General features: G+C 45.9%; 2 protein-coding genes across 2 annotated transcripts in view; one reads left to right on the top strand and one right to left on the bottom strand.

The window, feature by feature from the left end:
* Nucleotides 1–5,132: 5,132 nt before the first annotated feature.
* LOC128850478 (uncharacterized) lies at nt 5,133–6,014 on the bottom strand. Its single transcript, XM_054054906.1, has one exon. The coding sequence runs from the start codon at nt 6,012–6,014 to the stop codon at nt 5,133–5,135; it is 882 nt and encodes a 293-aa protein (XP_053910881.1).
* Nucleotides 6,015–11,504: 5,490 nt separating this feature from the next.
* Nucleotides 11,505–14,339, top strand: part of CEP120 (centrosomal protein 120) — a 41,174-nt gene continuing 38,339 nt past the window's right edge. Inside the window, exons 1-2 of the mRNA XM_054054902.1 lie at nt 11,505–11,841; nt 13,910–14,066. Coding sequence (XP_053910877.1) covers nt 11,790–11,841; nt 13,910–14,066 — 209 coding nt within the window. The 5' untranslated portion in view covers nt 11,505–11,789. The remainder of the gene's footprint in view (nt 11,842–13,909; nt 14,067–14,339) is intronic.

Raw genomic sequence — 14,339 nt, 5'->3', positions numbered from 1 at the left:
TATACATTTTCTATCTCTGTTCCCAACATTCCCCCCTTTTGATGATACTTTCTTATTTAAGAAAGTATTTATCACATTTCTATTGATTTCCTGTACGTCGGAGGGGGAGCTGGGTGTCGGGGATATTCCCGAGTCACTGCTCCTATTATTTTATGCGTCCAACTGGAACTGCGGGTGATCTCTCGACGGATACATAGGTATACCAGATATATTATTAAAAACACCATTAGTAGCATGAAAAGTGTTTCTAAGAGAGACTGGATCCATCCCCCCAAATGTATTCCTAATCCATTAAACAATTCTCCTACCCAGTTATGACCGATTTCCTTTCTTTCTTCTTCTGCTTCTTGTTCGATTCTCTTTAACTGCGATATGTCATATTCTATATCTTCTGTTACATTTAGTATATGTATACAGCAGTGATCCACCTGATTCTTCAAATACCCACATACACCATGTTCCTTTAGAAGCAAGATATCTAATGCCATTCTGTTCTGCAGGGTCATTTTCGTTGTTGCCTGAAGTTGCATGTTTAAGTCCCTAAACCCCTTTTTAGTCACTCTAGCTAGTCTTTCAGTTTGTCCTATTAATTTATAAATCATGTCCCTATTTCGGTAAGTGGCTACTGGGGCAGCAAAAAGGGATTCCAAAGCCCATCCTACTTTTACTCCTGTAGAAGGTTCCTGCCATGTGTCATCTTCTTTCGTCTCTCTCTTAATTCTATTGATTTGCAGAGTTTCTAATTTTCCTTTGAAAGGGGATCGTTTCCAAATTGGACATAGGGTGGGTAAGCCCAATGTAATTTCTTTAACCTTTCCTGTAACCGATAAGTGGGTAGTCCATGTTCCATCACTATTAGCCCACACAAAATTTCCCATGCTTTTAATTGTTGAATATTTACAATCAGGTTTTTGATAGGGAATTACTTGTCCTCCACTCTTATACCCTCGACAAGCACACCCGGTCTTTAAGGCTACTCTTACTGGGGGTATTGCTATCTCATCTGGATCTGAATCACAGTCCCAGACTTCTGCACAATGCCACCATGATACCTTTTGACCTTCTTCCCGACTGACTCCATTATTCTCTAGAAGGACTTTTGTTGGAACCGTATAATCCTGTTTTCCCTTCCACTTTATGCACCAGGAAGCATTTCCTCCATAATGGAACTTTTGTAAGATATTAGTTGACCAAATAGTTTCCCATTCCAATTGTTTCTGTCTTTCTTGGCATTCCCATTGTATGTCTTTTTCTACTATTACCTTATCATATTCACATATTCCAAATTTTCCCCCAGAATATATTTCCTTCGAGGTAAAGGTAAAATTCGCAAAACGTTTGCAAATATGTTCTGGAAGCAATTCTCCTCTCACTCTGATTTGTTTTTTCCTTTTTAACAGTTATTTGTTTACATTCTGTTTTATTTCCTTGGGGTTCGGGAAGAGGAAGGGTTATTATTCCCCAATTTATAGGTTCTCCTGCCGCCTTCGGTACTGGAAGGCAGGCAGTTATTTTACTTGTATTTTGTATTTCTGCAAAATCTTTGATCAATCCTATTATCAAATTCTCCTCAGGGTCCCTTGAAGGGAGGTGTATTACTTGTGGTGTCGGAGTAGGATCCAATTCCCGCTTCTTTCTACTCGTATCCCTTTCTTTTTGTAATGATTCTTCTCGATTCTGGATCATGCAAGACAGAATGGCATTGCCTTGTAGATCACTGCCCTTCTGATAAACATCTGCTTGGAGGGTTGTGGTAATTAAAGACCATATTATTATCACAGTCCCATAAATATAGTTAGACATCCTTACGATGTGTGAATTTCAATTTAGTTGGTCCTGTTTCCTCCACACGCCACTCTCCGGGAACCTTCTTTACCCTTGTGTAATGAATCCAGGAGTCAATTCACTTTACCTTGATTGTAGTAAAGGTAGTTAGCAGCACCAGGTATGGTCCATTCCACCGTTCCTTCAGTGGTTCTTCAGTCCAGTCGCGGACGTAAACCTGGTCTCCCGGATTGATGTCGTGTACTGGGTTTTCCAGTGACAGAGGTCGGTTCCAGACCAGTGTACTCCGCAGTCGTGTCAAGGTTCTAGCAAGTGACATTACATAGTTATACACATCTTGCCCACCTTTTACATGCATGTTAAGGTTCGGCTGTGGTGCCTCACAGGGTCTCCCGAAAAGTATTTCATAAGGGCTTACCCCAACCTCTTTTCTAGGCTTCACCCTTATCCTCAGAAGTGCCATTGGTAATGCCTGTGGCCACTGAATTTTTGCCTCCTGGCATATTTTACTAATCTGCCTCTTTATCGTCTGATTCATCTTTTCCACCTGTCCACTTGACTGCGGTCTCCAAGGGGTGTGAAGGTTCCAGGAAATTCCTAGGAACTTGCTCACCTCCTGAACCACAGCAGCCACAAAATGTGGTCCTCTGTCTGTAGATATCCCTAGCGGGACCCCAAACCTTGGTATAATTTCTCGCAGTAACCACTTCACTGTCTCTTTAGCTTGGTTTGTGCAACAGGGAAAGGCTTCTGGCCATCCAGAAAAGGTATCGACACCAACTAATAGATATCGGTAACCTTGAGCTTTTGGTAACTCTGCAAAGTCTATTTGCCAATAGTCACCTGGTTCCATCCCTACCCTAATATGTCCTATCTCTGCTCTTCTTCTAACAACCGGATTATTCTTCAAGCAGGTTTCACATCTTGCATTTATTGATTTAGCTATCGTCATCATTTGTACCGAAATTATGTTTCGTTTCAAGTAGGCGACTAAAGCTTCTGCTCCCCAATGACATTTCTGATGTTCCACCTGTAAGATTGCTCGCATAACACTGGGTGGCACTATAACCTGTCCAGTCGTTGTCCAATACCATCCATCTGAATTCAATTGGGCCTTTGTTAATTCCGCTAGCTTTTCATCTTCCTTTGAATATATCGGTTTTTGGTCTAGATACTTGTAGAATTCGCTCGTCTTAGTGGGTATCAAGGCCATAGTCCTCTGTGTTTGTCGTGCGGCCCGCCGAGCTGCTTGATCAGCTAGTGAATTTCCTTCTGCAACCCTTGAGTTCTCCTTCTGATGCGCTTTACAATGCATAATTGCCACCTGTTCGGGTAACTGCACAGCAGCTATCAATTCTAATATTTCCTTCTGATGTCTAATTCCTGTACCTTGCGAAGATAAGAGCCCTCTCTCCTTCCATAATGCTCCATGTATGTGAACTACTCCGAATGCGTATTTTGAATCTGTCCATATGTTTACTTTCTTACTCTCACTTATTTCCAGAGCTCTTGTGAGGGCAATTATTTCTGCCTTTTGAGCGGATGTTCCGGCTGGTAATGCTTTTGCCTCGATTACCGACCCTTGTGTTACTACCGCATATCCAGCATATCGGGTCCCATTTTCCACGAAGCTGCTTCCGTCTGTGAAAAGTTCCTGATCTGGCTGTTCAATTGGAACATCTTTCAAATCTTTTCTAGTAGCATACGTATGCTCAATGATTTCCACGCAGTCATGTTCTAGAGGGCCATCTTCTGCCGCTGCTCCCAAAAAGGCTGCCGGGTTTAATATATTAGTGGTCTTCAGGTCCACATCATCTTGTTCTGTGAGCATCGCTTGGAATTTCATCATCCTGCTTGGGGAGAGCCAATGCCCCCCTTTTTGTTCAAGAACTGTTAGTACCATGTGGGGCACATATACTTCAATGCGCTTTCCCAGCGTCAATTTTCGAGCTTCTTGTATTAATAGTACTGTTGCTGCCACTGCCCTTAAGCACGATGGCCATCCAGCGCTTACTGGGTCCAGTTGTTTGGAAAAATATCCTACTGGTCTTTTCCAGCTCCCCAGTTTCTGTGTTAGGACTCCTAATGCTAACCGTTGTTGCTCATACACGTACAGTTGAAAATTTTTAGTTAGGTCTGGCAACCCTAATGCCGGTGCCTTAGTTAAGGCCTCCTTTAACTTTCCAAAGGCTTCCTTCTGCGGCCTTTCCCAAGTAAAGGTCAATGATTTTTGAACTTCATACAAGGGCTTGGCTATTAGTCCATAATTCAAGATCCAGAGCCTGCACCAGCCTGCCATCCCTAGGAATGATCTTAACTCATGTAGATTCCGGGGTTCGGGTGTTGCACAAATGGCTCGGATTCGATCTGTTCCTAATTTTCTCTGGCCCTGTGTGATTTCGCATCCTAAATATATCACTGTAGTGCATGCAATTTGTACTTTCTCCTTGGAAACCTTATAGCCATTTAACCCCAATTGATTCAGGATGTCTATTGTTACCTGGATGCAGGTTGGTTCGGTTTCCGTTGCTATCAAAATGTCATCAACATATTGCAACAGAAGATATTGAGTCCGCGGTACCTGGACTTGTCCCGTGTAAGTCATTCAGAACTGAATATGTGGCCCCTGTATCTATTAGAAATTGAACGTCTTTTTCCCCTAACCTTACTTTTACCATGGGTTCTTCCTTATCCTCGTCTAGTCAGCTCTGATTCCCATAATCTCCCATAGTCATAGTTCGGATAGCTCCCGCATTCCCGGTTGGCAGTCCTGAGCCTCTCTGCCCCAATCCTTGTGGGCATTCATTTTTCCAATGCCCTTCCTGTTTACAATACGCACATTGGTTTATCCCAAGTCTATTGAATCTGGACTCCATCCTTGCAACAGGTCCTCCTGTCTCCCGTCCTCGCCTCATTCCTCGCCCCCTCCCTCTGTTTCCTACTTGAAAATCCTTTCCCTGCATTGCAGCCAACAGATTTCTATTTTGTCTTTGCGTGCTTTCCTTTTCTCTATTATTATATACTTTCCACGCCACTTCTAATAGCCTGTCCAGATCACGCAATTCAGCTCCGTCTAGCTTCTGTAATTTCCTCCTAATATCCTCCTGTGATTGGCCCAAGAAGATAAAAGCTAGCTGTACTCTAGCTTGTTCATTTTCTACATCCAAATCAGTGTATTTCCGAGCTGCCTCTATAAGGCGTTCTAAGAACACAGACGGGGACTCCGTCTTTTCTTGCCTTATGTTGTAGAGTTTTGACCAATTTATCACCTTTGGCATTGCCGTTTGAACCCCTACTACCACCCATTCCTGATATCTTTTCAGGTAACCCATTCCCCTTGCAGTATTTTAGTCCCACATCGGATCCTCTATAGGAAAGTTTTGTTCCACTGTTCCAGTGGCTACTCCCTGTCTTATGTCCTCTCTTACTCGTTCCCGTGCCGCTTTTAATACCATTCCCTTCTCTGTTGTATCCATTAGTGTATCTAACAACACCTGTATGTCATCCCAATCCGGATTTTGTGTTTTCATAATCATTTTTACTACCCGTGCCACTTTATCTGGATTTTCTCGGTAAGTCCCGGCTGATTGTTTCCAGAGCATTAGATCTCCGGGAGAAAACGGTACCTTTACATAAACCGGTCCTTCAGCTCCTATGCCCTGTCTCAATGGAGCCATTATCTTTGTTTTTGCTCCTTGCTCTACTGTTTCTCGTTGCCGTGTTCTATGAGATATCGGGGTGTTTGAATCCTCCACCTGTTTCTCTAAATTCTCTTCCTTGTATATCTCTGGGGCTGTAGGAGTCAAGGGGGCTATTAAGAGATCAAAATCCTCATCTTGCCGGTGCTGCACTACATTCTCTACTGCCGAACACTGTATACATTTTCCCTCAGCGCTACAACCCCGACATCTACTGTTCGACTCAGTTTCTAACAACATAATTCCACACTCCTTTTGCCACTCCCTATTATTCCGTAACACAAAGAACAACTCCACATACGGGACCTCGTCCCATTTTCCTTCCTGCTTGCAATACATTAGCTGCAAAATAGTATTATAGTCCAAAGTCCCGTGTTCCGGCCACTGCACTTGATCCTCCAAAGCGTATTGAGTCCACCAAACATTACAATAATCTATCAACTTTTTCTTTTGCATCTCTTGCCCGAATCCTCCTTCTTTCCAGTGTCTTAATATACACCCTAAAGGGGATGACCCTGGAATCGGTGACATATCTACAATTTCACTTAAGCACAGACAAACAAACGTCTTTGTATACCACGTTCCCAAGCAATTAAATTGGCGCACGCGAGTATCTATATATATATTGACTACCTTAGGTCGGCGCAAACAAATATAAACCACCAAGAGCAATAACCAAGAACCTCTATTACCAGACTCGTAGAGCTTTCGCTCTTATCCCACAAACGATACCCAAACCTTTGCTGGAGCTCCGTAACCCAACCAAGCGCAGCTTTGGCCGCGTCTAACAGGCAGGTTTTACCTAAACCACAATTATGGTACCATTCCCGATAAAGCACCGTGTCTTACCAACAAAATCCTTGGTCCGTCGAGGGCAGCGGAGGTCGGTTGCGGTCGATGGCTCCCCGAGAATCACTCGGTGCCGGCCGGAGCAGGATCGATGCGAGCCGCCTCAGCAATGCCCGCGAGGTCCCATCTGGGTCGCCAAAACTGTTAGCGTAGAGACAAACACATAACCATACGAAGAAGGTTATATGTGGTGCTTTATTTCGAGGCCCCGGGAACCAGGGGTACGCACCCAAATCTGGCTCCAAAGACCGTTACATCGCGTTCGCTTTTTATCCTTAAAATGTTACTCAATCTGTTACATATTCAAAAGGTCCTTGCTCAACCTGTTACATATTCATTTCAAATTGCTTCATCAGCATCAGTCTCTATTGCACTTGCGCACCCTCTTCTGGTGGTCGTGGGGATGAAGAAAACACTCTTCCTCAGATGAAGCAGCTCTTCTTCCTCGCGTTGTCCTTTTCACCTTTCGTGTTTCTGGCAGTTTCTCAACATAAGAATCGCTTAAGTTGCAACATTCCTTACTTCGTGCTTCGTTAGCTACTTTGTACCTTCACTGTTAGTACTATTCAAATAGCTTAGATAAGGTTAGTAACTTTATGTTCTCTGGACTTCTAAGCCATTAAATCTTCACATTCCACTGTTAATGCTAGTGCACCTCCACATTCCAAGCTAGTGCACCTCCACATTCCAAGGTAGGCTGTAGTTAGGACTGTTAGTTTCAGTTATGTATACAAATCCTACAGTTATGTATACAAAGGAGAACTATTAGAGAAAGTCGTTTAAATGTATACAAAAGAGAACTATTAGAGATAGTCGTTTAAATGTATACAAAAGAGAACTATTAGAGAAAGTCGTTTAAATGATTCTAAGATATATATATATATATATATACATTTTCTATCTCTGTTCCCAACACGAGGAGATGGACCCCCAGCCCCCAGGAAAGCCCTGAGGGCAGCTCCGGCTCCTCCAGCTTCAGAGGGGGAACACCTAAATCTCACCTGGCCCCCTCCAGCAGCCCTGCAGTTTCCATCAAGGAAGGGACCAGCATATCGGATGGTGCCCTCTGCGGGGTTCCCAGGCACCCCTCGTCTTCTCCAGTGCCTGCAGAGCAGGAACAGCCTCACGAGGAGCCAGGGGATACAGCAGAGGTGGCCGGTCCCTCTGGCCAGGGCTGCAGCCCCTCGGCTCCCAGCCAGGGCAAGGACCACTTGCCTGGGAGGCCCCGGCCTGCCCCGAAGAGAAGAGTTGCCAGGCCCCAGGACTCTCCTCCGCCCTGCCAGAAGCCTCGGCCTGCCCCAAAGGGAATAGTCCTCAGACGCCAGTCCCCCACCAACTCCCCCAGCTGCACCAACTCCCCCAGCTGGTCCTGCTGGTCTGGCTCCAGACCAGGGAGTCCTGAGCCCTCATGTGGCCTCTGTGAGCAGCCCTGCACATCAGAGGCCACCCTCCAAGGGGAGTCCATCCATCCTGGATCCTCAGCCATCTCTGCAAAGCAGGAGGAGCCTCAGGAGGGGCTGGGGAAGGCAGCAGAGGTGGCCGGTCCCTCTGGCCAGGGCTGCAGCCCCTCAGCTCCCAGCCAGGGCGGGGGACCACTTGCCTGGGAGGCCCTGGCATTCCCCGAGGAGATGGACCCCCAGCCCCCAGGAAAGCCCTGAGGGCAGCTCCGGCTCCTCCTGCTTCAGAGGGGGAACACCCAAATCTCACCTGGCCTCCTCCACCAGTGCTGCAGTTTCCATCAAGGAAGGGACCAGCATATCGGATGGTGCCCTCTGCCGGGTTCCCAGGCACCCCTCGTGTGCTCCAGTCCCTGCAGAGCAGGAACAGCCTCATGAGGAGCCAGGGGATACAGCAGAGGTGGCCGGTCCCTCTGGCCAGGGCTGCAGCCCCTCGGCTCCCAACCAGGGCAAGGACCACTTGCCTGGGAGGCCCCGGCCTGCCCCGAAGAGAAGAGTTGCCAGGCCCCAGGGAGCACTTGCTTTGGAGGCCGCGGCCGCCAGGACTCTCCTCTGCCCTGCCAGAGACTCCGGCGTGCCCCGAAGAGAAGAGTCCTCAGCCGCCACGACTCTCCGCTGCCCCGCAAGAGGCCCCGGCGTGCCCCGAAGAGAACAGTCCCCAGCCCTGAGGGCTCTCCTCGGCAACGCCAGAGGCCCCAGCGTGCCCTGAGGAAACGGACCTCCAGCCCCCAGGACTCTCCTCTGTGCTCTAAGAGGCCCCGGTGTGCCCTGAAGAGAACAGTCCCCAGGCCTCTGGACTCTTCCCAGCCCTGTGAGAGGCCCCGGCGTCACCCAAACAGGACATCTCCTGGCTTGTTGGAAAGATACGGTCCCATTTGGTGACCTGGGTTGCTCCGTCTTAGAATTCTGCTGGCCTTTACTGGGCTGTGGCAGTACTTCAGGCTCGTTTGGGTTCTGCCTTTCCTCCTGGAGCATGTGCTGCTCTGGGCTCCTCATTGGAAGGCAGGCTACTGGACAGTCTTTTATTCTTCATCCAAACATTGCTTTATGAAGTCCATAGAGATCATAATATTTTACTCCCTGTTTCAAGACTATACCTATACTAATTGAAACAGATGCTTGTCTGTCTAATATTTTCCTCAAAGAGTTCTGGTGGCTGTATAATTTGCAGTATAGGACAAAAGTCACTCTTGCCTTTAGTCCTTTGTCAATGTAGAAATTCTACGCTGTTGAATAACGTATGACCTTCAAGAAAAACCTTCATTTTCTTTATGTGGATGATATTTTTATTATTGTGCTTCTTCCCAACTCTGTCTGAAGAGGTTACATCTACATGGTAAGTTTTGAAGTTGTAAGTAATTTGAAATTGCATCTGAAGTTCTAAAGTTAAAAAAACCAAGAAATGAGTTATCTGAAAGATATTCATTAATGATCTATCTAAGGATCCTTTAAAAGGTAATGGAGAAATTATTGAAAGTTGAAATTATATCAAGCACTGGAGTGGAAGGAAATCTAATTCATTTATTAGAATAATTTTATATTTAGATGTAAGCATCCAAAAGATATGAGTGTAAAAGCCTAATTACAAATACACATAGAATCACAACTGTTCCAAAATAATGAGTAGTAAAAGCATACAGGTGCGTGTAAACTGAGAAAGCCAGGAATAAAAGGAAAAGACAAGACAAAAGTGCTGCCAATCATCTTCTTTTTACCCCTGCACAGTATTGCATTGTAATAAATAAATGATGTGTATCGGGTTAACCTCCAGGTAAATTATGAAAAAATGATTGTCTTCACTCACTTCTCTCACAATTTAATCAATGTTTCACTTGAAAATTAATTATTTTTATTCATGTAAATTTATTTTCCTCCAGAAATATATGTTATTATTTGTCTTGGAGTGAAAATGTGAAGTAATCGGTTATGATTTCTCAGGATACAAGTTCTTGAGATGTGGAGGACGTACGTTTCTCTGCCATGTAGAATGACTGTGGGCCAGTTGTAATGTTATACGCTTTCTTGCTATTGAGAAGTCAAGCAAAAAAATTTAAGACCTGAACACTCTCAAGCATATGAATATGGGATTATCCTGTTGACTACACTACGACTGCTTACATTTTTCAAGCTTGGCAGGACGAGGATTATGATTTTTATTGTGTTAAAAAATCACTTAGTAAGATAAAATCAAGACGGAAATTTGTTAGCATTAAGAAAACACAAAAACTTGTCAAAGTACCCGCAGAATAAAATACAGTGAAAACCACTGCAAATAAATCAGAGTTAAATATGCAGGTATGCAGGAAAATGAACTATTTTTATATCACTGCTTTTTAAGTTTTAGTATCATCTCATAACTCAAGATTCTCCAGTGCATCTTTTGTTTTTAAAGCATGCTTCTCACTAGCATTTTTGGAAATAAAACCTAAGGTGCATTTCTGTAGATGATGAAGTAGAAGCACTAGAGCAAGTCTAATTTTTCGGTAGTAATATTCCGTTTTTTCCCTGTTTTGTTTAAGTGCTCTTGTTTTTTAATTTTGTTTTTAATTATGTAGGCACCGAAGTGGTATCCTCTGCTCAGTAACAAGTACAGTAAATTTAAATTAGGTGCAGCCCACCTTACAGCCATACACAGAAGACCTGGTCCATGGCCTCATTGATAACATTGCGTAGTACTGTAGTGGCGAGGCCTGGAAGCTGGTGCACTCCGATGCTGCTGGAGAGGAGGAGGAGAACCCTGCGGCCAGCTCCAGCTCCCCCAGCTGCCCCAGCTGCTCCAGCTCCCTCAGGTACTCCAGCTGCTCAAGCTCCAGACCGGGGAGTCCTGAGCCTCATGTGGCCTCTGAGAGCAGCCCTGCATGCTGCAATGATGAGGAGCAGCCCTGCACATCAGAGGCCACCCTCCTGGATGAGTCCATCCATCTTGGGCAGTCCATCCATCCTGGATCCTCAGCCACCTCTGCAAAGCAGGAGGAGCCTCAGGAGGGGCTGGGGAAGGCAGCAGAGGTGGCCGGTCCCTCTGGCCAGGGCTGCAGCCCCTCAGCTCCCAGCCAGGGCGGGGGACCACTTGCCTGGGAGGCCCTGGCATTCCCCGAGGAGATGGACCCCCAGCCCCCAGGAAAGCCCTGAGGGCAGCTCCGGCTCCTCCTGCTTCAGAGGGGGAACACCCAAATCTCACCTGGCCTCCTCCAGCAGTGCTGCAGTTTCCATCAAGGAAGGGACCACCACATCGGATGGTGCCCTCTGCGGGGTTCCCAGGCACCCCTCGTGTGCTCCGGTGCCTGCAGAGCAGGAACAGCCTCACGAGGAGGCTGATTTAACACTCTTTCATTTCAGTAATACAAATAAAGTTTTCAATCACTTCTGAACATGCTGTTAGATGTTATTATAATTTAAGCTGCTAGACTATTCACTTAACATTTTACCATTAAAATCTTATCCCTGAAAAGGACAAATACCTGGACATCCTAGAAGTACTTTCTGAATAGCAACTTACAGAAGCTTCTAGAAATCAAAATAAATATATTAAATTCTTAGCTAAATACTGCTGTTCAGGCACTGAGGCCTTATTGATTTTCCGCACCTACCGCGGATCCTGGAAGGACCGGGGCGGGGCGGGCGGGGCTGGGACCGGGACCGGAACTGGGGGCGGAGCGTGGGACTGGGCGGAGCCCGGGGCGGGGCGTGGGCAGCGGAGGCGCCGAGGAGGCGGAGCCGAGGCGCCGCGCGCTTCCGGCGCCTCTTGGCGGGCTGGCGGCGCTGCGGGCGGGGTCGCCGTTGCCGGGCGGAAGCGGCTGTGAGGCGGTTAAAGGGGCTCTGAGGCGGGAAAGGGCGGAGAGTGGCGGTAGGACAGGACGGCCGCTTGAATTCCCTGGTCCCGTCCTCCGCTCCGCTTCCCAGCCGCTCCCACCAGGTGCAGCATCCCTCCTCCCACTCCGCTCTCCCCGAGGTCGCAGCATCCCTCTTTCCCGGCCCATCATCCCTGGGGCGCAGCGGGGAAATGGTCTCCCGAGCCACTGACCGGCTGCTGATCGTCGTCTCCGTCCTGGAAGGTAACCGGAGGGGGTGGGCGAGTTGCCGGCATCCCGGTCGTCCCTGTCCCGTGCTGAGAAGCCGCCGCCTGCGGGTGCGATCGCTGCGGTGGAAGGAGGCGATCAGCCAAGCTGTGCGGTTTCATTAATAAAGCTCGTTATGCCTTAGAGCGAGGGCAGTGCACCGCCAGTTGTGCTTCTGGGATTATTCACCCAAAATATCACTTAACATCAGTGGTGGAGTTGATACAAGAAGTAGCTACTATTGCAGAACGCGGAATATTTTTGGTTTAAGCTAAAGTAGAGTTGAGTTTCATCTAAGTAATTGTAATTTTTGAAAGTCAGGCAGAGTGTGTTTCTGATAGCATGTTTTCCTTAAAACGCTGTTTTTTCCAGACACTGTTTGTTCTTTGCTGATAATAACATGCTGTGTGAAGTATGATCTGTGCTGAATGGATGTCTCTTCTGTGATCACCTCTGTTTGCAGTCTTCCCTTATTCCAAATGCAAAGTCAGGCAGAGAGCAGCTCCAAATTAGCAAGAAGTTTGACTGTTGTGAAGCTCATAATAACATTAAAATGAGTCTTTGGAAGGGAATAGATATGCATAAGATATCTGGGAGAATTTATCCATATGCATCTAAGTGGGAAGTGTATTCTGTCCCAGCTCTTGTCTGGCTGCACACGATGGATGGAGATCGCTCCCTCGTGTTGCCCAGGCCTGAAAAAGGGTGCTTGCTTTCTAAAGCTCCAAAATGAGTCTCGGGGAGTTTATTTGCTGGCATTTTTGGTATCGGAATTGTCCTTCCCATGCTGAAAAGCATCGCTGCCTGTTTTGGCATTGTCTGACCCGTGTTGCCTGTGCCGGGCTTTAAACCCCACACCACTGCTGTGCCTGATGGGCACAGGGGGCCCTTTTCCAACCTTCCCTCCAGATCCTGACTGCCTTTCCTGGCTCCTTTCACCTGGCGTAATGGGGTCCTTGGCAGCTGGGCTGCACTTTGGGAAAACTTTGGACCAAGGTATCCGCATACAGCCCATCTCTTGCTGTGATCAGGATTGCTACATCTGTTCCCCCTTTCTTTTCTTTTTTAAGTATATTCTGGTGTTTCTGTCACTCTTGCAGCATTACTGTGAGCTTTTTCTTTAGTATTGACTCAACTACCTAGCTAGTAATTGTTCATCTTGTGTGTCTGCAGATTATACTTGCTGTTTTATACTCTTTATTATATATTCTATGTAATACTTTCTAAGGCATAAGTAACGTGCAGGGCGGTTTTCTGGTTTGGGTTATTTTGACAGAATGCTTTCTCTTTTTGGAGTAAATCCTGTTATCCATCTGTCTGCTTTTCTAGTTTGCCAAGGTGGCTTTAAAATAAGATCCTGCCCTCCCATGCACACCCACACTGTGATAGCTGTAAGCTTTAAAAGCGTTCCCTTCATTTGGTCATTGCAGTTATTCATTGAAATACAGGATGATGCTGAATCCAGGATAAATCCTCTACAAATGTATTATAGAAACAATATTTATTTAACAGGAATAAAATAGAATATATAATGATTCTGTATGTTATGAGAAAAAGACCTCGTAAGATCATCTAGTCCAACTGTCTACACAACACAGCACTAAGGCAGTTTCCTAATGTAGTAGTCATTGTTTTTCAACAACAAGCAGTATGAAAAATACCTTTTGTTGCTTTTGTTCGATCTTGTCTTCTGCTTTGATGTGGGACAGTGATAAAATCAGCCACAGAGGCCCAAAACATTCAGCCTCTGCCTCTAACCTGCTCACTTGTTCTATTTCCCCACAGAGATTTCTCAAAATTTAATTCTACTAGTTTCTTTCTCTCTTTGTTGTTTGGTGTCTTGCTGTTTCTGGGTGCTTCACAAATAGTCTGTTTCGTGTCAGGTTGTTTCTCACTTCTGCATAGCGGGAAGACTTTGAATATGAAGAACATAGCTTTGGAGTAAGCACAGAGAAGAACATATGCAAAGTGTATTTTTACGTAATAGGTTTATGGCATGAATCTGAGTTCTCACTTCTTTTTTTTTTTTTTAGTGATGGTGCATGACAATTATACTCTTTTACAGGGCGCTGTTTTCCGAAACGACCCCAGCACATGCTTATAGTTGAAGCAAAGTTTGATGGTGAACAGTTGGCTACTGATCCTGTAGAGCATACTGATCAGCCAGAATTTGCTACGGAATTGGCCTGGGAACTTGATAGGAAAGCACTTCATCAGCACAGGTAACATTACATCACAGTTTAGCTCTCCCTCCTGGCCGGGTCAACAGCTGAATGTAGGCAGCCATGGTCCCAGTTTCTCCACTCCAAAGGAACGGAGAATAAGGGACATACTTCTGGGCTGGAAACTAAAACAGCTTTAACGAAACAACAGTAATGAAAAGGAAGATTGTATTAATAAGGAAATATATAAAAAATTGAACCCCCTGATAACTATATGTCATCACTGACACTTGAGGGCAGATGTGGGGAAGGGTCCCACACTGGACTCAGTAG

Source organism: Cuculus canorus, chromosome Z (genome assembly GCF_017976375.1).
Source record: "Cuculus canorus isolate bCucCan1 chromosome Z, bCucCan1.pri, whole genome shotgun sequence".
Lineage (NCBI taxonomy): Eukaryota > Metazoa > Chordata > Aves > Cuculiformes > Cuculidae > Cuculus > Cuculus canorus.
This window is presented reverse-complemented; position numbering and strand designations above follow the sequence as displayed.